This window comes from Oncorhynchus mykiss, chromosome 1 (assembly GCF_013265735.2).
Source record: "Oncorhynchus mykiss isolate Arlee chromosome 1, USDA_OmykA_1.1, whole genome shotgun sequence".
Lineage (NCBI taxonomy): Eukaryota > Metazoa > Chordata > Actinopteri > Salmoniformes > Salmonidae > Oncorhynchus > Oncorhynchus mykiss.
Window position 1 is genome coordinate 93,203,610 of NC_048565.1, and position 24,521 is coordinate 93,228,130.

Below are 24,521 nucleotides of genomic sequence, written 5' to 3' on the forward strand. Positions count from 1 at the left end.
TGGACGTCCCCATTCTACTGGTTCTATCTGGACGTCCCCATTCTACTGGTTCCATCTGGACGTCCCCATTCTACTGGTTCCATCTGGACGTCCCCATTCTACTGGTTCCATCTGGACGTCCCCATTCTACTGGTTCTATCTGGACGTCCCCATTCTACTGGTTCTATCTGGACGTCCCCATTCTACTGGTTCTATCTGGACGTCCCCATTCTACTGTTTCCATCTGGACGTCCCCATTCTACTGGTTCTATCTGGACGTCCCCATTCTACTGGTTCCATCTGGACGTCCCCATTCTACTGGTTCCATCTGGACGTCCCCATTCTACTGGTTCTATCTGGACGTCCCCATTCTACTGTTTCCATCTGGAAGTCCCCATTCTACTGGTTCTATCTGGACGTCCCCATTCTACTGGTTCCATCTGGACGTCCCCATTCTACTGGTTCCATCTGGACGTCCCCATTCTACTGGTTCCATCTGGACGTCCCCATTCTACTGTTTCTATCTGGACGTCCCCATTCTACTGGTTCTATCTGGACGTCCCCATTCTACTGGTTCTATCTGGACGTCCCCATTCTACTGTTTCCATCTGGACGTCCCCATTCTACTGGTTCTATCTGGACGTCCCCATTCTACTGGTTCCATCTGGACGTCCCCATTCTACTGGTTCCATCTGGACGTCCCCATTCTACTGGTTCTATCTGGACGTTCCCATTCTACTGTTTCCATCTGGAAGTCCCCATTCTACTGGTTCTATCTGGACGTCCCCATTCTACTGGTTCCATCTGGACGTCCCCATTCTACTGGTTCCATCTGGACGTCCCCATTCTACTGGTTCCATCTGGACGTCCCCATTCTACTGTTTCTATCTGGACGTCCCCATTCTACTGGTTCTATCTGGACGTCCCCATTCTACTGGTTCTATCTGGACGTCCCCATTAGTCATATGTGCATCCTTGTGTCTGGTCCTTATTGAACGCTGTGTTCAGAAATTCAGAGAGGGGTGTCCCCATTCTACTGTTTCCATCTGGACGTCCCCATTCTACTGGTTCCATCTGGACGTCCCCATTCTACTGTTTCCATCTGGACGTCCCCATTCTACTGTTTCCATCTGGACGTCCCCATTCTACTGGTTCTATCTGGACGTCCCCATTCTACTGGTTCTATCTGGACGTCCCCATTCTACTGGTTCTATCTGGACGTCCCCATTCTACTGGTTCTATCTGGACGTCCCCATTAGTCATATGTGCATCCTTGTGTCTGGTCCTTATTGAACGCTGTGTTCAGAAATTCAGAGAGGGGTGTCCCCATTCTACTGTTTCCATCTGGACGTCCCCATTCTACTGGTTCCATCTGGACGTCCCCATTCTACTGTTTCCATCTGGACGTCCCCATTCTACTGTTTCCATCTGGACGTCCCCATTCTACTGGTTCTATCTGGACGTCCCCATTCTACTGGTTCCATCTGGACGTCCCCATTCTACTGGTTCCATCTGGACGTCCCCATTCTACTGGTTCTATCTGGACGTCCCCATTCTACTGGTTCTATCTGGACGTCCCCATTCTACTGGTTCCATCTGAACGTCCCCATTCTACTGGTTCTATCTGGACGTCCCCATTCTACTGTTTCCATCTGGACGTCCCCATTCTACTGTTTCCATCTGGACGTCCCCATTCTACTGGTTCCATCTGGACGTCCCCATTCTACTGGTTCCATCTGGACGTCCCCATTCTACTGGTTCCATCTGGACGTCCCCATTCTACTGTTTCCATCTGGACGTCCCCATTCTACTGTTTCCATCTGGACGTCCCCATTCTACTGGTTCTATCTGGACGTCCCCATTCTACTGGTTCCATCTGAACGTCCCCATTCTACTGGTTCTATATGGACATCCCCATTCTACTGTTTCCATCTGGACGTCCCCATTCTACTGTTTCCATCTGGACGTCCCCATTCTACTGGTTCCATCTGGACGTCCCCATTCTACTGGTTCCATCTGGACGTCCCCATTCTACTGGTTCTATCTGGACGTCCCCATTCTACTGGTTCCATCTGGAAGTCCCCATTCTACTGTTTCCATCTGGACGTCCCCATTCTACTGTTTCCATCTGGACGTCCCCATTCTATTGGTTCCATCTGGACGTCCCCATTCTACTGTTTCCATCTGGACGTCCCCATTCTACTGTTTCCATCTGGACGTCCCCATTCTACTGGTTCCATCTTGACATCCCCATTCTACTGGTTCTATCTGGACGTCCCCATTCTACTGTTTCCATCTGGACGTCCCCATTCTACTGGTTCCATCTGGACGTCCCCATTCTACTGTTTCCATCTGGACGTCCCCATTCTACTGTTTCCATCTGGACGTCCCCATTCTACTGGTTCCATCTGGACGTCCCCATTCTACTGGTTCCATCTGGACGTCCCCATTCTACTGGTTCTATCTGGACGTCCCCATTCTACTGGTTCTATCTGGACGTCCCCATTAGTCATATGTGCATCCTTGTGTCTGGTCCTTATTGAACGCTGTGTTCAGAAATTCAGAGAGGGGTGTCCCCATTCTACTGTTTCCATCTGGACGTCCCCATTCTACTGTTTCCATCTGGACGTCCCCATTCTACTGTTTCCATCTGGACGTCCCCATTCTGTTTCCATCTGGACGTCCCCATTCTACTGGTTCCATCTGGACGTCCCCATTCTACTGTTTCCATCTGGACGTCCCCATTCTACTGTTTCCATCTGGACGTCCCCATTCTACTGGTTCCATCTGGACGTCCCCATTCTACTGGTTCCATCTGGACGTCCCCATTCTACTGGTTCCATCTGGACGTCCCCATTCTACTGGTTCCATCTGGACGTCCCCATTCTACTGGTTCTATCTGGACATCCCCATTCTACTGGTTCTATCTGGACGTCCCCATTCTACTGGTTCTATCTGGACGTCCCCATTCTACTGGTTCCATCTGGACGTCCCCATTCTACTGGTTCCATCTGGACGTCCCCATTCTACTGGTTCCATCTGGACGTCCCCATTCTACTGGTTCTATCTGGACGTCCCCATTCTACTGGTTCTATCTGGACGTCCCCATTCTACTGGTTCTATCTGGACGTCCCCATTCTACTGTTTCCATCTGGACGTCCCCATTCTACTGGTTCTATCTGGACGTCCCCATTCTACTGGTTCCATCTGGACGTCCCCATTCTACTGGTTCCATCTGGACGTCCCCATTCTACTGGTTCTATCTGGACGTCCCCATTCTACTGTTTCCATCTGGAAGTCCCCATTCTACTGGTTCTATCTGGACGTCCCCATTCTACTGGTTCCATCTGGACGTCCCCATTCTACTGGTTCCATCTGGACGTCCCCATTCTACTGGTTCCATCTGGACGTCCCCATTCTACTGTTTCTATCTGGACGTCCCCATTCTACTGGTTCTATCTGGACGTCCCCATTCTACTGGTTCTATCTGGACGTCCCCATTCTACTGTTTCCATCTGGACGTCCCCATTCTACTGGTTCTATCTGGACGTCCCCATTCTACTGGTTCCATCTGGACGTCCCCATTCTACTGGTTCCATCTGGACGTCCCCATTCTACTGGTTCTATCTGGACGTTCCCATTCTACTGTTTCCATCTGGAAGTCCCCATTCTACTGGTTCTATCTGGACGTCCCCATTCTACTGGTTCCATCTGGACGTCCCCATTCTACTGGTTCCATCTGGACGTCCCCATTCTACTGGTTCCATCTGGACGTCCCCATTCTACTGTTTCTATCTGGACGTCCCCATTCTACTGGTTCTATCTGGACGTCCCCATTCTACTGGTTCTATCTGGACGTCCCCATTAGTCATATGTGCATCCTTGTGTCTGGTCCTTATTGAACGCTGTGTTCAGAAATTCAGAGAGGGGTGTCCCCATTCTACTGTTTCCATCTGGACGTCCCCATTCTACTGGTTCCATCTGGACGTCCCCATTCTACTGTTTCCATCTGGACGTCCCCATTCTACTGTTTCCATCTGGACGTCCCCATTCTACTGGTTCTATCTGGACGTCCCCATTCTACTGGTTCTATCTGGACGTCCCCATTCTACTGGTTCTATCTGGACGTCCCCATTCTACTGGTTCTATCTGGACGTCCCCATTAGTCATATGTGCATCCTTGTGTCTGGTCCTTATTGAACGCTGTGTTCAGAAATTCAGAGAGGGGTGTCCCCATTCTACTGTTTCCATCTGGACGTCCCCATTCTACTGGTTCCATCTGGACGTCCCCATTCTACTGTTTCCATCTGGACGTCCCCATTCTACTGTTTCCATCTGGACGTCCCCATTCTACTGGTTCTATCTGGACGTCCCCATTCTACTGGTTCCATCTGGACGTCCCCATTCTACTGGTTCCATCTGGACGTCCCCATTCTACTGGTTCTATCTGGACGTCCCCATTCTACTGGTTCTATCTGGACGTCCCCATTCTACTGGTTCCATCTGAACGTCCCCATTCTACTGGTTCTATCTGGACGTCCCCATTCTACTGTTTCCATCTGGACGTCCCCATTCTACTGGTTCTATCTGGACGTCCCCATTCTACTGGTTCTATCTGGACGTCCCCATTCTACTGTTTCCATCTGGACGTCCCCATTCTACTGGTTCTATCTGGACGTCCCCATTCTACTGGTTCCATCTGGACGTCCCCATTCTACTGTTTCCATCTGGACGTCCCCATTCTACTGGTTCCATCTGGACGTCCCCATTCTACTGGTTCTATATGGACGTCCCCATACTACTGGTTCCATCTGGACGTCCCCATTCTACTGGTTCTATCTGGACGTCCCCATTCTACTGGTTCCATCTGGACGTCCCCATTCTACTGTTTCTATCTGGACGTCCCCATTCTACTGTTTCCATCTGGACGTCCCCATTCTACTGTTTCCATCTGGACGTCCCCATTCTACTGTTTCTATCTGGACGTCCCCATTCTACTGGTTCTATCTGGACGTCCCCATTCTATTGGTTCCATCTGGACGTCCCCATTCTACTGGTTCCATCTGGACGTCCCCATTCTACTGGTTCTATATGGACGTCCCCATTCTACTGTTTCCATCTGGACGTCCCCATTCTACTGGTTCCATCTGGACGTCCCCATTCTACTGGTTCTATATGGACGTCCCCATTCTACTGGTTCCATCTGGACGTCCCCATTCTACTGGTTCTATCTGGACGTCCCCATTCTACTTGTTCTATCTGGACGTCCCCATTTGTCAAATAAACGTGTCTGTCTCTCTGTGTGTGTGTGTGTGTGTGTGTGTGTGTGTGTGTCTCTCTGTGTGTGTGTGTGTCTCTCTGTGTGTGTATCATACCCGTCTGAGCCAGGTCTGGAGGGGGAGTTGTCAGAGGAGATGGAGTTGACTGAAGCCACAGAGAGTGGTCTCTGTTGTGAGGGCATGGTGAAGGAACGCAGCATTGAGCGAGGACGGGTCCCACGTCTGTCATCCACCGCAGGCTGCACAAACAAACACACAACACAGTTTAGTGCCACGGACACCATTATTTAATAACACACTGACAACATGACAGAGAGAGAGAGACAGGGAGAGACAGAGAGAGAGAGAGAGACAGAGAGAGAAAGAGAGACAGAGAGAGAGAGAGATTATTTAGCTACATTTAACATTGGAAGTGAGTAGAGTCCTGACTATAAAATCTGGCTATAACAAAGTTCTGTTCCTGGGGCCGTAGTTCCTTGAGACAGTCCTGGGCTGCTGTCAGCCTTGTCTGTTGTGCTATGGCTGTGCTGTTTTGTCCTTACAGCATATTCATTATTGCCGTGCACACACACACACACACACACACACACACACACACACACACACACGCGCGCGCACACACGCGCGCACACACACGCACACACACACGCGCATGCATCACGCGAGGCAGCAGCAGTGATGATAGTCCACCTCGTGAATTTATACCATGTAAATCCTCCTCCTCCTATCTTTGAGTGATCAATACCCTCCCCCTCCTCCTATCTTTGTGTGATCAATACCCTCATCCTCCTCCTATCTTTGTGTGATCAATACCCTCCTCCTCCTCCTATATTTGTGATCAATACCCTCCTCCTATCTTTGAGTGATCAATACCCTCCCCCTCATCCTATCTTTGAGTGATCAATACCCTCCTCCTCCTCCTATCTTTGAGTGATCAATACCCTCCTATCTTTGAGTGATCAATACCCTCCTCCTCCTCCTATCTTTGAGTGATCAATACCCTCCTCCTCCTCCTCCTATCTTTGAGTGATCAATATCCTCCTCCTCCTCCTATCTTTGAGTGATCAATACCCTCCTCCTCCTCCTCCTATCTTTGAGTGATCAATATCCTCCTCCTCCTCCTATCTTTGAGTGATCAATACCCTCCTATCTTTGAGTGATCAATACCCTCCTCCTCCTCCTATCTTTGAGTGATCAATATCCTCCTCCTCCTCCTATCTTTGAGTGATCAATACCCTCCTATCTTTGAGTGATCAATACCCTCCTCCTCCTCCTATCTTTGAGTGATCAATATCCTCCTCCTCCTCCTATCTTTGAGTGATCAATACCCTCCTCCTCCTCCTATCTTTGAGTGATCAATACCCTCCCCCTCCTCCTATCTTTGAGTGATCAATACCCTCCTCCTCCTCCTATCTTTGAGTGATCAATACCCTCCTATCTTTGAGTGATCAATACCCTCCTCCTCCTATCTTTGAGTGATCAATACCCTCCTCCTCCTCCTATCTTTGAGTGATCAATACCTTCCTCCTCCTATCTTTGAGTGATCAATACCCTCCTCCTCCTCCTATCTTTGAGTGATCAATACCCTCCTCCTCCTCCTCCTATCTTTGAGTGATCAATATCCTCCTCCTCCTATCTTTGAGTGATCAATACCCTCCTCCTCCCATCAGTGTTAGTTAATAGCATCTATCTATACATCTATCCATGTCTAGGGGTGATTCAGTGTGTGTGCGCTCCTCCATACTAAACTGACCCAGGGTCTGGCAGGTAACACTGTCAGCAGCATTGTGTCCCAGCTACAGTAGGAATGACTCTGAATGGGGTGTGTGCTCTTCCATACGGAACTGACCCAGGGTCTGGCAGGTAACACTGTCAGCAGCATTGTGTCCCAGCTACAGTAAGAATGACTATGAATGGGGTGTGTGCTCTTCCATACTGAACTGACCCAGGGTCTGGCAGGTAACACTGCCAGCAGCATTGTGTCCCAGCTACAGTAGGAATGACTCTGAGAGAACAGGACACAGTAGAGTGTTGTTCAGGAAGACCACAAATATCATGTCTGTACTTGGGGAGATGGAGAGTTAAGGACCTGAAATACTGAGCCACGGTCTGTCTGTTCTGTTCTCTCCATGCGTCAACAACAACACCATGGTATCACATAAAATGTTGGTGTAAAATAATCCTCATTGTGCCCATCATTTTGACAACACTGCAGGTGATGGCATAAAAGTTTGTTCGAGGAAATAAATCCAGCGACACTTTTTAATGGGCCAACAACAGGAGAGGAGAGAGAAGAAGTAGCTCAAGAGGAACTGCTCCTCCCTATCTTCAGGCTCTGCTCAAACTCAACACTCTATCTGCCACCTCTGGTCTCTAGGCCCTCCCACCCCTATGGGAGGGCAGCTCTCCCTCCCTACCTTCAGGCTCTGCTCAAACTCAACACCCCGAACACTCTATCTGCCACCTCTGGTCTCTAGGCCCTCCCACCCCTACGGGAGGGCAGCTCTCCCTCCCTATCTTCAGGCTCTGCTCAAACTCAACACTCTATCTGCCACCTCTGGGCTCTAGGCCCTCCCACCCCTACGGGAGGGCAGCTCCCACTCAGCCCAGTCCAAGCTCTTCTCTGTCCTGGCACCGCAATGGCGGAACCAGCTTCCCCCTGAAGCTCAGACAGCAGAGTCCCTGCCCATCTTCTGAAAACATCTGAAACCCGACCTCTCCAAATAGTATCTTAAATAATCCTCCTTTCACTTGAGCCTCCCCACCCCTTCTAGCTCGGACTCTACTGACAGCTCGGACTCTACTGACAGCTCGGACTCTACTGACAGCTCGGACTCTACTGACAGCTCGGACTCTTCTGACAGCTCCGACTCTACTGACAGCTCCGACTCTACTGACAGCTCCGACTCTACTGACAGCTCCGACTCTACTGACAGCTCCGACTCTACTGACAGCTCCGACTCTTCTGACAGCTCCGACTCTTCTGACAGCTCCGACTCTACTGACAGCTCTGACTCTACTGACAGCTCTGACTCTTCTGACAGCTCCGACTCTACTGACAGCTCCGACTCTACTGACAGCTCCGACTCTACTGACAGCTCGGACTCTACTGACAGCTCGGACTCTACTGACAGCTCGGACTCTACTGACAGCTCGGACTCTTCTGACAGCTCGGACTCTTCTGACAGCTCGGACTCTACTGACAGCTCGGACTCTACTGACAGCTCGGACTCTACTGACAGCTCGGACTCTACTGACAGCTCTGACAGCTCGGACTCTACTGACAGCTCTGACTCTACTGACAGCTCTGACAGCTCGGACTCTACTGACAGCTCTGACTCTACTGACAGCTCTGACTCTACTGACAGCTCTGACTCTACTGACAGCTCTGACTCTACTGACAGCTCTGACTCTACTGAAAGCTCGGACTCTACTGACAGCTCGGACTCTACTGACAGCTCGGACTCTACTGACAGCTCTGACTCTACTGACAGCTCTGACTCTACTGACAGCTCGGACTCTACTGACAGCTCGGACTCTACTGACAGCTCGGACTCTACTGACAGCTACGTTATTGAGGGAAAATCTACCTTCTATGCCTGTGATATGTGGTTGTCTCACCAAGCTATCTGGAGATGAATGCACTAACTGTGATATGTGGTTGTTCCACCAAGCTTTCTGGAGATGAATGCACTAACTGTAAGTGGCTCTGGCTAAGAGTGTCTGCTAAATTACTAACATGTCAATTTAAAATGAGTAGGAGAGAGTAGGATGAGATGAGAGGAGGAATTAGGACAGAGAAAGAGAAGAAGTAGAGAGGAAGAAAGGAGAGGAGAAGAGAGGAGAGCAGAGAAGAGAGGAGGAGAAGGGAGAAGAGGAGAACAGAGAAGAGGCGAGGAGAGCGGATAAGAGAGGTGAAGGGAGAAGAGGAGAACAGAGAAGAGGAGAGATGAGAAGAGAGGAGAGCAGAGAAGAGAGGTGAAGGGAGAAGAGGAGAGATGAGAAGAGAGGAGAGCAGAGAAGAGAGGAGGAGAAGGAAGAAGAGGAGAGATGAGAAGAGAAGAAAGGAGAGCGGATAAGAGACGAGACGAGAGCATAGGAGAGAGGAGAAGAGAGGAGAAGAGGAGAGAGTTGAAGAGTGCATAGGAGAGAGGAGACAAGAGGAGAAGAGAAGAGAGGAGAAGAGAGGAGGAGAGAGAAGAGAGGAGAGGAGGAGAGAGAATATAGGAGAGAGGAGGAGAAGAGAGGTGGAGAGAGGAGGAGAGAGAAGGAGAGAGAAGAAGAGAGGAGAGGAAAGGAGGAGAGAGAGGAGGAGAAGAGAGGTGGAGAGAGGAGGAGAAGAGAGGTGGAGAGAGGAGGAGAAGAGAGGAGGAGAGAAGAGGAGGAGAAGAGAGGAGGAGAAGAGAGGTGGAGAGAGCACAGGAGAGAGATATTACCAGTGTCTTGACTCCGTACTGTTTCTCTACTTTCTCTCTGAGCTGTTTGAAGCAGGCCTCCAGGCGGTCATGGAAAGGCCTCAGAGCCTCAGTCACTTTCTCTCCATGGATACGAACTCCATCAGCTAGGTAAGGGATCTGGAAACACACAATGATCACAACGGTCATCTAAAGGGGTTTGAAAACACACACACACACACACACACACACACACACACACACACACACACACACACACACACACACACACACACACACACACACACACACACACACACACACACGGCAAGTAAGGGACCACAACACAACAAAACTCCATAACATTCCTCTCCTACTGGTGTCAGGTGGTATATTATACTCCATAACATTCCTCTCCTACTGGTGTCAGGTGGTATATTATACTCCATAACATTCCTCTCCTACTGGTGTCAGGTGGTATATTATACTCCATAACATTCCTCTCCTACTGGTGTCAGGTGGTATATTATACTCCATAACATTCCCCTCCTACTGGTGTCAGGTGGTATATTATACTCCATAACATTCCCCTCCTACTGGTGTCAGGTGGTATATTATACTCCATAACATTCCTCTCCTACTGGTGTCAGGTGGTATATTATACTCCATAACATTCCTCTCCTACTGGTGTCAGGTGGTATATTATACTCCATAACATTCCCCTCCTACTGGTGTCAGGTGGTATATTATACTCCATAACATTCCCCTCCTACTGGTGTCAGGTGGTATATTATACTCCATAACATTCCTCTCCTACTGGTGTCAGGTGGTATATTATACTCCATAACATTCCTCTCCTACTGGTGTCAGGTGGTATATTATACTCCATAACATTCCTCTCCTACTGGTGTCAGGTGGTATATTATACTCCATAACATTCCTCTCCTACTGGTGTCAGGTGGTATATTATACTCCATAACATTCCTCTCCTACTGGTGTCAGGTGGTATATTATACTCCATAACATTCCTCTCCTACTGGTGTCAGGTGGTATATTATACTCCATAACATTCCTCTCCTACTGGTGTCAGGTGGTATATTATACTCCATAACATTCCCCTCCTACTGGTGTCAGGTGGTATATTATACTCCATAACATTCCTCTCCTACTGGTGTCAGGTGGTATATTATACTCCATAACATTCCCCTCCTACTGGTGTCAGGTGGTATATTATACTCCATAACATTCCTCTCCTACTGGTGTCAGGTGGTATATTATACTCCATAACATTCCTCTCCTACTGGTGTCAGGTGGTATATTATACTCCATAACATTCCTCTCCTACTGGTGTCAGGTGGTATATTATACTACATAACATTCCTCTCCTACTGGTGTCAGGTGGTATATTATACTCCATAACATTCCTCTCCTACTGGTGTCAGGTAGTATATTATACTCCATAACATTCCTCTCCTACTGGTGTCAGGTGGTATATTATACTCCATAACATTCCCCTCCTACTGGTGTCAGGTGGTATATTATACTCCATAACATTCCTCTCCTACTGGTGTCAGGTGGTATATTATACTCCATAACATTCCTCTCCTACTGGTGTCAGGTGGTATATTATACTCCATAACATTCCTCTCCTACTGGTGTCAGGTGGTATATTATACTCCATAACATTCCCCTCCTACTGGTGTCAGGTGGTATATTATACTCCATAACATTCCTCTCCTACTGGTGTCAGGTGGTATATTATACTCCATAACATTCCCCTCCTACTGGTGTCAGGTGGTATATTATACTCCATAACATTCCTCTCCTACTGGTGTCAGGTGGTATATTATACTCCATAACATTCCTCTCCTACTGGTGTCAGGTGGTATATTATACTCCATAACATTCCCCTCCTACTGGTGTCAGGTGGTATATTATACTCCATAACATTCCCCTCCTACTGGTGTCAGGTGGTATATTATACTCCATAACATTCCTCTCCTACTGGTGTCAGGTGGTATATTATACTCCATAACATTCCTCTCCTACTGGTGTCAGATGGTATATTATACTCCATAACATTCCTCTCCTACTGGTGTCAGGTGGTATATTATACTACATAACATTCCTCTCCTACTGGTGTCAGGTGGTATATTATACTCCATAACATTCCTCTCCTACTGGTGTCAGGTGGTATATTATACTCCATAACATTCCCCTCCTACTGGTGTCAGGTGGTATATTATACTCCATAACATTCCTCTCCTACTGGTGTCAGATGGTATATTATACTCCATAACATTCCTCTCCTACTGGTGTCAGGTGGTATATTATACTCCATAACATTCCTCTCCTACTGGTGTCAGGTGGTATATTATACTCCATAACATTCCTCTCCTACTGGTGTCAGGTGGTATATTATACTCCATAACATTCCTCTCCTACTGGTGTCAGGTGGTATATTATACTCCATAACATTCCTCTCCTACTGGTGTCAGGTGGTATATTATACTCCATAACATTCCTCTCCTACTGGTGTCAGGTGGTATATCATACTCCATAACATTCCTCTCCTACTGGTGTCAGGTGGTATATTATACTCCATAACATTCCCCTCCTACTGGTGTCAGGTGGTATATTATACTCCATAACATTCCTCTCCTACTGGTGTCAGGTGGTATATTATACTCCATAACATTCCTCTCCTACTGGTGTCAGGTGGTATATTATACTCCATAACATTCCTCTCCTACTGGTGTCAGGTGGTATATTATACTCCATAACATTCCTCTCCTACTGGTGTCAGGTGGTATATTATACTCCATAACATTCCTCTCCTACTGGTGTCAGGTGGTATATTATACTCCATAACATTCCTCTCCTACTGGTGTCAGATGGTATATTATACTCCATAACATTCCTCTCCTACTGGTGTCAGGTAGACACTGGAACTGTTAATTACGTCCGAACTCACAGTAAGTCATGGTGTGTGTGTGGGGGGGGTGTACTTGTTTGTGTTTGTGTGTGTGTGTGTGTGTGTGTGTTTGTGTGTCTTTAGAACCCACGCCTGCTGAGAAAGCCAAGGAAACATGGTCGTGTTCATTAAAACCCCGGTAGAATGTAGAAGGCCTGGTTGCCATAGTCACCTCACCGCCCCATGCTCCTACTCTCTAGACACACTGTATGTTTCTCTTCTGTTATCACACTGGTCCTTTACATGACACAGCAAAACTAAGAGTACACAGGATTGACACGGGACTGACACGGGACTGACGCGGGACTGGCACTGACACAGGGCTGACACTAGACTGACGGGGGACTGACACGGGACTGAAGTGGGACTGACACAGGACTGACACGGGACTGACGCGGGACTGACACAGGACTGACACAGGACTGACGCAGGACTGACGCGGGACTGACGTGGGACTGGCACGGTACTGACGTGGGACTGGCACGGGACTGACACGGGACTGACGCGGGACTGACACGGGACTGGACTGACGTGGTACTGGCACGGGACTGGCACGGGACTGACGCGGGACTGACACGGGACTGACACGGGACTGGACTGACGCGGGACTGACACGGGACTGACGCGGGACTGACACTGACTGACGCGGGACTGACGCGGGACTGACACGGGACTGACACGGGAGTGACGCGGGACTGACACTAGACTGACGCGGGACTGACACTGACACACGGGACTGACATGGGACTGACACAGGACTGACACGGGACTGACATGAGACTGACACACGACTGACACGGGACTGACAAAGGACTGACACAAGACTGACACAGGACTGACACAAGACTGACACAAGACTGACACAAGACTGACACAAGACTGACACGGGACTGACACAGGACTGACACAAGACTGAAACAGGACTGATAGAGAGTGTAAAAGTAGGCAGGCAGGTTGGTAGGTAGCTAGGGCGACACACTATTGGCCCAGCGTCGTCCGGGTTAGGGGAGGGTTTGGCCGGGGTAGGCCGTCATTGTAAAATAAGAATTTATTCTTAATTGACTAGCCTAGTTAAATAAAGGTTAAATAAATTAATAAATAAAAAGCCATATGTCGATAGTAATTGTCTGAGTCTAGCATTTATGATGCTATGAGAGAGCACATGCAAAGACACACATTATAGATTGTCAACATCACAAAATGTGACCACCCAGTAATACCCCGGTCAAGGGATTCAACACACAACAACATGACACCATCTAACAGTGTCTAAAGAGCCACGTACTGATAAACATGCACCTGTTAATTCACTTCCTGGTAGAAAACCGTTAAGGCTCCATGGATTGATGAGGAATTGAACAAACCTATATGATTGTAAGAATTTTTTTATTTTATTTTACCTTTATTTAACTAGGCAAGTCAGTTAAGAACAAACTCTTATTTTCAATGACGACCTAGGAACAGTGGGGTTAACTGCCTCTAACTCTAACCACTAGGCTACCCTGCCGCCTCTACAGTCTAACCACTAGGCTACCCTGCCGCCTCTACACTCTAACCATCAGGCTACCTGCCCCCTCTACACTCTAACCACTAGGCTACCCTGCCGCCTCTACACTCTAACCACTAGGCTACCCTGCCGCCTCTACACTCTAAACACTAGGCTACCCTGCCGCCTCTACACTCTAACCACTAGGCTACCCTGCCACCCCTCCACTCTAACCACTAGGCTACCCTGCCGCCTCTACGCTCTAACCACTAGGCTACCCTGCCGCCTCTATACTCTAACCACTAGGCTACCCTGCCGCCTCTACACTCTAACCACTAGGCTACCCTGCCGCCTCTACACTCTAACCACTAGGCTACCCTGCCACCCCTCCACTCTAACCACTAGGCTACCCTGCCGCCTCTACGCTCTAACCACTAGGCTACCCTGCCGCCTCTATACTCTAACCACTAGGCTACCCTGCCGCCTCTACACTCTAACCACTAGGCTACCCTGCCGCCTCTACACTCTAACCACTAGGCTACCCTGCCGCCTCTACACTCTAACCACTAGGCTACCCTGCCGCCTCTACACTCTAACCACTAGGCTACCCTGCCGCCCCAAAATGAGGCAACAGGAAGTGGCTAATAAGTGTGGCTGTACATCTGACTGGCTGACTGAGTGCAAATGGAGAAATGATGTGACGAAACTCAACAAAGAAGAAGAAGAGACTGTATTATGAAGCCAAGATCAACGATATGAAGAATGATGGAAAAAAACTTAGGAGAACTTTAAATTACATTATGGGCAGAAAGACAAAAAATTCAACTACATCTTTTCAGCGAATCAGATGGCTTATTCGTCACAAAACCATTTGATGTGGCCAATTATTTTAATGATGACTTCATTGGCAACGTGGGAAAATGTAGGCAGGAAATGCCGACAACGAACAGCGAGCCTTCATATTCATGCATAAAAAAATAAAAATGACGAAAGAAAAGCTTTGCATATTTTAATGTTGTAAAGTTGCTGTGGGAGAGGTTGATTATTTTATTTTATTGATCAATAATGACAAAGCTCCTGACATTGACAATTTAGATGGAAACCTACTGAGGATGGTAGCTGACTCTATAGTCACTCCTATCTGTCATATCTTTAATCTGAGCCAAGAGGAAAGAGTCTTTGTCCTCAGGCCTGGAGGGAAGCCAAAGTCATTCCGCCACCCAAGAGTGGTACAGCTGCCTTTACTGGTTCTAAGAGCAAACTTATCAGCTTGCTGCCAGCTCTTAGCAAACTGTTGGGAAAAATGGTGTTGGACCAAATTCAATGTTATTTCTATCAAAATGAATAAGACTTAAAGCATGCTGATAGAGAAGAGCACTCAATGTGTATGGTACTGACACACATGACTGATGATTGGTTGAAAGAAATCGATAATGAGAAGATTGTGGGACCTGTACTGTTAGATCTGGACGGCTCTGACTTAGAATACGTGGACAACTACAAATACCTAGGTGTCTGGTTAGACTGTAAACTCTCTTTCCAGACTCACATCAAACATCTCCAATTCAAAGTTAAATCTAGAATTGGCTTCCTATTTCGGCAACAAAGCATCCTTCACTCATGCTGCCAAACTTACCCTCTTAAAACTGACCATCCTACCGATCTTAGACTTCGGTGATGTCATTTACAAAATAGCCTCCAACACCCTACTCAGCAAATTGGATGCAGTCTATCACAGTGCCATCCGTGTTGTCACCAAAGCCCCATATTCTACCCACCATTGCGAACTGTACGCTCTCGTTGGCTGGCCCTCGCTTCATACTCGTCGCCAAACCCACTGGCTACAGGTTATCTACAAGTCTCTGCTAGGTAAAGCCCCACCTTATCTCAGCTCAATGGTCACCATAGCAGAACCCACTCGTAGCACGTGCTCCAGCAGGTATATCTCACTGGTCACCCCCAAAGCCAATTCCTCCTTTGGTCGTCTTTCCTTCCAGTTCTCTGCAGCCAATCACTGGAAATAACTGCAAAAATCTCTGAAGCTGGACTCATATCTCCCTCACTAGCTTTAAGCACCAGCTGTCAGAGCAGCTCACAGATCAATGCACCTGCTCATAGCCCATCTGTATACAGCCCATCCAACTACCTCATCCCCATACTGTATTTATTTATTTATCTTGCTCCTTTGCACCCCAGTATCTTTACTTGCACATTCATCTTCTGCACATCTACCATTCCAGTGTTTAATTGCTATATTGTCATTTACTTCACCACCATGGCCTATTTATTGCCTTAACTCCCTTATCTTACCTCATTTGCACTCACTGTATATAGACTTTTTGTTTTCTTAGTTCTACTGTATTATTGACTGTATGTTTTGTTTATTCCATGTGTAACTCTGTGTTGTTGTATGTGTCGAATTGCTAAGCTTTATCTTGGCCATGTAGCAGTTGCAAATGAGAACTTGTTCTCAACTTGCCTACCTGGTTAAATAAAGGTGAAATCAATTAAAAAATATATGGTTTTCTATTGAGATGTAGTTTAGAATGGTTTTCTATTGAGTTCTATTGAGGTGTAGTTTAGATGGTTTTCTAGTGAGATGTAGTTTAGATGGTTTTCTATTGAGATGTAGTTTAGATGGTTTTCTATTGGGATGTAGTGAGATGTAGTTTAGATGGTTTTCTATTGAGATGTAGTGAGATGTAGTTTAGATGGTTTTCTATTGAGATGTAGTTTAGATGGTTTCTATTGAGATGTAGTTTAGATGGTTTTCTATTGAGATGTAGTTTAGATGGTTTTCTATTGAGATCTATTGAGATGTAGTTTAGATGGTTTTCTAGTGAGATGTAGTTTAGATGGTGTTCTATTGAGATGTAGTTTAGATGGTTTTCTATTGAGATGTAGTTTAGATGGTTTTCTAGTGAGATGTAGTTTAGATGGTTTTCTATTGAGATGTAGTTTAGATGGTTTTCTATTGAGATGTAGTTTAGATGGTTTTCTATTGAGTTATATTGAGATGTAGTTTAGATGGTTTTCTATTGTGATGTAGTTTAGATGGTTTTCTATTGAGATGTAGTTTAGATGGTTTTCTATTGAGATGTAGTTTAGATGGTTTTCTATTGAGATCTATTGAGATGTAGTTTAGATGGTTTTCTAGTGAGATGTAGTTTAGATGGTTTTCTAGTGAGATGTAGTTTAGATGGTTTTCTATTGAGATGTAGTTTAGATGGTTTTCTAGTGAGATGTAGTTTAGATGGTTTTCTAGTGAGATGTAGTTTAGAAGGTTTTCTATTGAGATGTAGTTTAGATGGTTTTCTATTGAGATGTAGTTTAGATGGTGTTCTATTGAGATGTAGTTTAGATGTTTTTCTATTGAGATGTAGTTTAGATGGTTTTCTATTGAGATGTAGTTTAGATGGTGTTCTATTGAGATGTAGTTTAGATGTTTTTCTATTGAGATGTAGTTTAGATGGTTTTCTATTGAGATGTAGTTTAGATGGTGTTCTATTGAGATGTAGTTTAGATGTTTTTCTATTGAGATGTAGTTTAGATGGTTTTCTATTGGGATGTAGTTCAGATGGTTTTCTATTGGGATGTAGTTTAGATGTTTTTCGATTGAGATGTAGTTTAGATGTTTTTCTATTGAGTTATATTGAGATGTAGTTTAGATGGTTTTCTATTGAGATGTAGTTTAGATGGTTTTCTATTGAGATGTAGTTTAGATGGTGTTCTATTGAGATGTAGTTTAGATGGTTTTCTATTGAGATGTAGTTTAGATGGTTTCTATTGAGATGTAGTTTAGATGGTTTTCTAGTGAGATGTAGTTTAGATGGTTTTCTATTGAGATCTATTGAGATGTAGTTTAGATGGTTTTCTATTGAGATGTAGTTTAGATGGTTTTCTATTGAGATGTAGTTTAGATGGTTTTCTATTGAGATCTATTGAGATGTAGTTTAGATGGTTTTCTATTGAGATGTAGTTTAGATGGTTTTCTATTGAGATGTAGTTTAGACGGTTTTCTATTGAGATGTAGTTTAGATGGTTTTCTATTGAGATGTAGTTTAGATGGTTTTCTAGTGAGATGTAGTTTAGATGGTTTTCTAGTGAGATGTAGTTTAGATGGTTTTCTATTGAGATGTAGTTTAGATGGTTTTCTATTGAGATGTAGTTTAGATGGTTTTCTATTGAGATGTAGTTTAGATGGTTTTCTATTGAGGTCTATTGAGATGTAGTTTAGATGGTGTTCTATTGAGATGTAGTTTAGATGGTTTTCTATTGAGGTGTAGTTTAGATGGTTTTCTATTGAGGTGTAGTTTAGATGGTTTTCTATTGAGATGTAGTTTAGATGGTGTTCTAGTGAGATGTAGTTTAGATGGTGTTCTATTGAGATGTAGTTTAGATGGTTTTCTATTGAGATGTAGTTTAGATGGTTTTCTATTGAGATGTAGTTTAGATGGTGTTCTAGTGAGATGTAGTTTAGATGGTGTTCTATTGAGATGTAGTTTAGATGGTTTTCTATTGAGATGTAGTTTAGATGGTTTTCTATTGAGATGTAGTTTAGATGGTGTTCTAGTGAGATGTAGTTTAGATGGTGTTCTATTGAGATGTAGTTTAGATGGTGTTCTATTGAGATGTAGTTTAGATGGTTTTCTATTGAGATGTAGTTTAGATGGTGTTCTAGTGAGATGTAGTTTAGATGGTTTTCTATTGAGATGTAGTGGTTAAATAAAGGTGAAATAAAAAATAAATAACTAAAAATGTCAATGCTTTGATATTACTGACCATAACTTGTTGTTGAGAAAACCTGTGAGAAAACTTGTGTCAATGGCTTTTCAACCTTCAGCCATATAGAGGATTCAGGGATATCTATCTAATAGAACTCAGAGGGTGTTCTTTAATGGAAGCATCTCTAATGTCAAACATGTAAAGTGTGGTGTACCGCAGGGCAGCTCTCTAGGCCCTCTACTCTTTTCTATTTTTTAACAGTGACCTGTCATTGGTGTCATGACTGTCTTGATCAGGTCAGGTTACAGGAGACCACAACCCTACAGATTATCTCTCAACCCCAACAGAGGAGGAGAGATGTGTGGGTCTGAAGATGTGGAGGGTTTTATGACCCCTCACGCCCCCTGTAAATCTCAGGCCACAGACAAATTCCTTTGTCACGTCACTATGGAGAACCAGCCTCAGAACATTAAACATGAAATAAAGGGACTTTGGAGGCTCTGGTAACGGATCGTGTTTGACTTTATAACAGGCTGAGTGTCCCTACAGCCAATCTTCTTGGAGAGTTAGTTTTTCTACAGCCAGGAGGTTCTGGTAACGAATCGTGTTTGACTTTATAACAGGCTGAGTGTCCCTACAGCCAATCATCTTGGAGAGTTAGTTTTTCTACAGCCAGGAGGCTCTGGTAACAGATAGTGTTTGACTTTATAACAGGCTGAGTTTCCCTACAGCCTGCCTTATAGCAGGGATTTGTCGTCTCCTCGGGGACACCAAGCCATCCACATTTTTGGATCTATTCCAGAGCACCTGATTCAACTTGTCAGCTAAATCACCAAGCCCTTGATCAGGTGGATCAGGTGAGATAGTTCAGAGCTACAACAACATTGTAAAACGTCAGGGGGTCACCGAGGAGAGGTTAGAAAAACCACTGCTCTGCAGGAAGTCTCTCTAAGAACGAGTAGAATATTACAACCGATAGTTTAGCTCCTCCCCCTTTTACTTCCTCCTTCCCCAGGTTTGAACACACAACTGTTCCTTTGTTTACATAAAAAAACTAATATTGTTAAAGTTATGAATAAAAAATAAAATCCAATAAAAAATACGCATGCTTGTTGATTAATAAGTTAAAGGCACAAAGAAAACATTTAATCCTCTGACAATGGGTTTAGTGCAGGTCTTTGGCTACAGGAAGTCACACAAAGAGGTTTTATTTACAGTATACGCTTCCACAGCCAACAGACACTCTACTGTCACCGTACCACCGTACACAGCATCTTCAGTACAGTGTCTTTATGGCTTACATACTCACCGCAGCCAAACGCCTGACTAAAGGGTTTACTCTGACAACAAAGAGGAGTGTGAAGTCTCTGGTAAAGAATGGAGTGTGTGTGTGTGTGTGTGAGTGAGTGAGAAAGAGAATGTCTGCGTTAACCTATATAAGTCCTCTGAGTGTTCCAGTCTTCTATACTATACAGAGGGAACTCTGGCTAACAAAGGAGATAGATACAGAGTCCAGACATACTGATAGATACAGAGTCCAGACATACTGATAGATACAGAGTCCAGACATACTGATAGATACAGAGTCCAGACATACTGATAGATACAGAGTCCAGACATACAGATAGATACAGAGTCCAGACATACAGATAGATACAGAGTTCAGACATACAGATAGATACAGAGTCCAGACATACTGATAGATACAGAGTCCAGACATACTGATAGATACAGAGTTCAGACATACTGATAGATACAGAGTCCATACATACTGATAGATACAGAGTCCAGGTCCTAGACATACTGATAGATACAGAGTCCAGACATACTGATAGATACAGAGTCCAGACATACTGATAGATACAGAGTCCAGACATACTGATAGATACAGAGTCCAGGTCCTAGACATACTGATAGATACAGAGTCCAGACATACTGATAGATACAGAGTCCAGACATACTGATAGATACAGAGCCCAGACATACTGATAGATACAGAGTCCAGACATACTGATAGATACAGAGTCCAGACACACTGATAGATACAGAGTCCAGACACACTGATAGATACAGAGCCCAGACATACTGATAGAAACAGAGTCCAGACATGCTGATAGATACAGAGTCCATACATACAGATAGATACAGAGTCCAGACATACTGATAGATACAGAGTCCATACATACTGATAGATACAGAGTCCAGACATACTGATAGATACAGAGTCCAGACATACTGATAGATACAGAGTCCAGACATACTGATAGAAACAGAGTCAAGACATACTGATAGATACAGAGTCCAGACATACTGATAGATACAGAGTCCAGACATACAGATAGATACAGAGTCCAGACATACTGATAGATACAGAGTCCAGACATACAGATAGATACAGAGCCCAGACATACAGATAGATACAGAGTCCAGACATACTGATAGATACAGAGTCCAGACATACTGATGGATACAGAGTCCAGACATACTGATGGATACAGAGTCCAGACATACTGATAGATACAGAGTCCAGACATACTGATAGATACAGAGTCCATACATACTGATAGATACAGAGTCCAGACATACTGATAGATACAGAGCCCAGACATACTGATAGATACAGAGCCCAGACATACAGATAGATACAGAGTCCAGACTTACTGATAGATACAGAGTCCAGACATACTGACAGATACAGAGTCCAGACATACTGATAGATACAGAGTCCAGACATACTGATAGATACAGAGTCCATACATACTGAGAGATACAGAGTCCATACATACTGATAGATACAGAGTCCAGACATACTGATAGATACAGAGTCCATACATACTGATAGATACAGAGTCCAGACATACTGATAGATACAGAGTCCAGACATACTGATAGATACAGAGTCCAGACATACTGATAGATACAGAGTCCAGACATACTGATAGATACAGAGTCCAGACATACTGATAGATACAGAGTCCACACATACTGATAGATACAGAGTCCAGGTCCTAGACATACTGATAGATACAGAGTCCAGACACACTGATAGATACAGAGTCAAGACATACTGATAGATACAGAGTCCAGACTTACTGATAGATACAGAGTCCAGACATACAGATAGATACAGAGCCCAGACATACTGATAGATACAGAGTCCAGACATACTGACAGATACAGGTCCTAGGAACTATTGAGACTGACCCAGTTATAACAGGTTCTAGGAACTATTGAGACTGACCCAGTTATAACAGGTCCTAGGAACTATTGAGACCAGTTATAACAGGTCCTGGCACTATTGAGAATGATCCAGTTATAACAGGTCCTGGAACAATTGAGACTGACCCAGTTATAACACGTCCTGGAACTATTGAGACTGACCCAGGTCCTAGAAACTATTGAGACTGACCCAGTTATAACAGGTCCTAGGAACTATTGAGACTGACCCAGGTCCTGGAACCATTGAGACCAGTTATAACAGGTCCTGGAACTATTGAGACCAGTTATAACAGGTCCTGGAACTATTGAGACTGACCCAGGTCCTAGGAACTATTGAGACTGACCCAGTTATAACAGGTCCTAGGAACTATTGAAACTGACCCAGGTCCTGGAACTATTGAGACCAGTTATAACAGGTCCTGGAACTATTGAGACCAGTTATAACAGGTCCTGGAACTATTGAGACTGACCCAGTTATAACAGGTCCTGGAACTATTGAGACTGAGCCAGTTATAAAAGGTCCTAGGAGCTATTGAGACCAGTTATAACAGGTCCTGGAACTATTGAGACTGACCCAATTATAACAGGTCCTGGAACTATTGAGACTGACCCAGTTATAACAGGTCCTAGGAACTATTGAGACTGACCCAGGTCCTGGAACTATTGAGACTGACCCAGTTAAAACAGGTCCTAGGAACTATTGAGACTGACCCAGTTATAACAGGTCCTGGAACTATTGAGACTGAGCCAGTTATAAAAGGTCCTAGGAACTATTGAGACCAGTTATAACAGGTCCTGGAACTATTGAGACTGACCCAGTTATAACAGGTCCTGGGAACTATTGAGACCAGTTATAACAGGTCCTGGAAGTATTGAGACTGACCCAGTTATAACAGGTCCTAGGAACTATTGAGACTGACCCAGTTATAACAGGTCCTGGAACTATTGAGACCAGTTATTTTTATTTATTTATTTATTTTACCTTTATTTAACCAGGCAAGTCAGTTAAGAACAAATTCTTATTTTCAATGACGGCCTGGGAACAGTGGGTTAACTGCCTGTTCAGGGGCAGAACGACAGATTTGTACCTTGTCAGCTCGGGGGTTTGAACTCGCAACCTTCCGGTTACTAGTCCAACGCTCTAACCACTAGGCTACCCTGCCGCCCCCAAGTTATAACAGGTCCTGAGACACTTGAGACTGACCCAGTTATAACAGGTCCTAGGAACTATTGAGACTGACCCAGTTATAACAGGTCCTTGAACTATTGAGACAAACCCAGTTATAACAGGTCCTAGGAACTATTGAGACTGACCCAGTTATAACAGGTCCTGGAACTATTGAGACCAGTTATAACAGGTCCGGGAACAATTGAGACGGACCCAGTTATAACAGGTCCTGGAACTATTGAGACTGACCCAGTTATAACAGGTCCTGGAACTATTGAGACCAGTTATAACAGGTCCTGGAACTATTGAGACGGACCCAGTTATAACAGGTCCTGGAACTATTGAGACTGACCCAGTTATAACAGGTCCTGGAACTATTGAGACGGACCCAGTCATAACAGGTCCTGGAACTATTGAGACGGACCCAGTTATAAAAGGTCCTGGAACTATTGAGACGGACCCAGTTATAACAGGTCCTAGGAACTAATGACACTGACCCAGTTATAACAGGTCCTAGGAACTACTGAGACCAGTTATAACAGGTCCTAGGAACTACTGAGACAAGTTATAACAGGTCCTGGAACTATTTAACAACATGATGTGTCATTATGAAATTATTTTTATTGACAATTCCAGATAAAGTATATTCCCATGTTTCTATGTCAATAAGGACGTGTGTGTGCTGCAGAGGTCAGAGGTAACGGCGTGTGAGGGGAGTTGCAACTGACTCAACTTCTATAAAGGGCCACATGTGTGATGACGGACAGGGCTGGCCTATAGGGGTTGACCTTACAGGGACAGAGGTTTATCTTCGAGACGTCACGAACCAGTGGGATGTTCTGTTACACAAACCAGTGGGATGTTCTGTTACACAAACCAGTGGGATGCTCTGTTACACAAACCAGTGGGATGTTCTGTTACACAAACCAGTGGGATGTTCTGTTACACAAACCAGCTTTATGAAGATGGATGAGATGAGGCTTTAAAGTCTCCCTCAGAGTGTCTCCTCTGATATTAACCGCCTTCATCATCACCACAGGGAGACAGAGAGGAGAGAGAGGGAGAGACAGAGGGAGAGAGAGGGAGAGACAGAGAGAGACAGAGGGAGAGAGAGAGCGAGAGAGAGAGAGAGAGAGAGAGAGAGAGAGAGACAGAGGGAGAGAATGGGGGAGAGAGAGAGAGAGAGAGAGACACAGAGGGAGAGAGAGGGAGAGACAGAGGGAGAGAGAGAGATACAGAGAGAGAGACAGAGAGAGACAGAGAGAGAGAGAGAGAGAGACAGAGAGAGAGAGAGAGA

The 24,521-nt window shown here is 45.2% G+C and overlaps 1 protein-coding gene across 1 annotated transcript in view; it reads right to left on the minus strand.

The window, feature by feature from the left end:
* LOC110513667 (dedicator of cytokinesis protein 1) overlaps nt 1–24,521 on the minus strand; it is a 527,949-nt gene that overhangs the window by 21,205 nt on the left and 482,223 nt on the right. The window contains exons 41-42 of the mRNA XM_036990103.1: nt 9,695–9,832; nt 5,355–5,497 (exon numbers count right to left, since the gene is read on the minus strand). Of these exons, the coding sequence (XP_036845998.1) occupies nt 5,355–5,497; nt 9,695–9,832 (281 nt within the window). The remainder of the gene's footprint in view (nt 1–5,354; nt 5,498–9,694; nt 9,833–24,521) is intronic.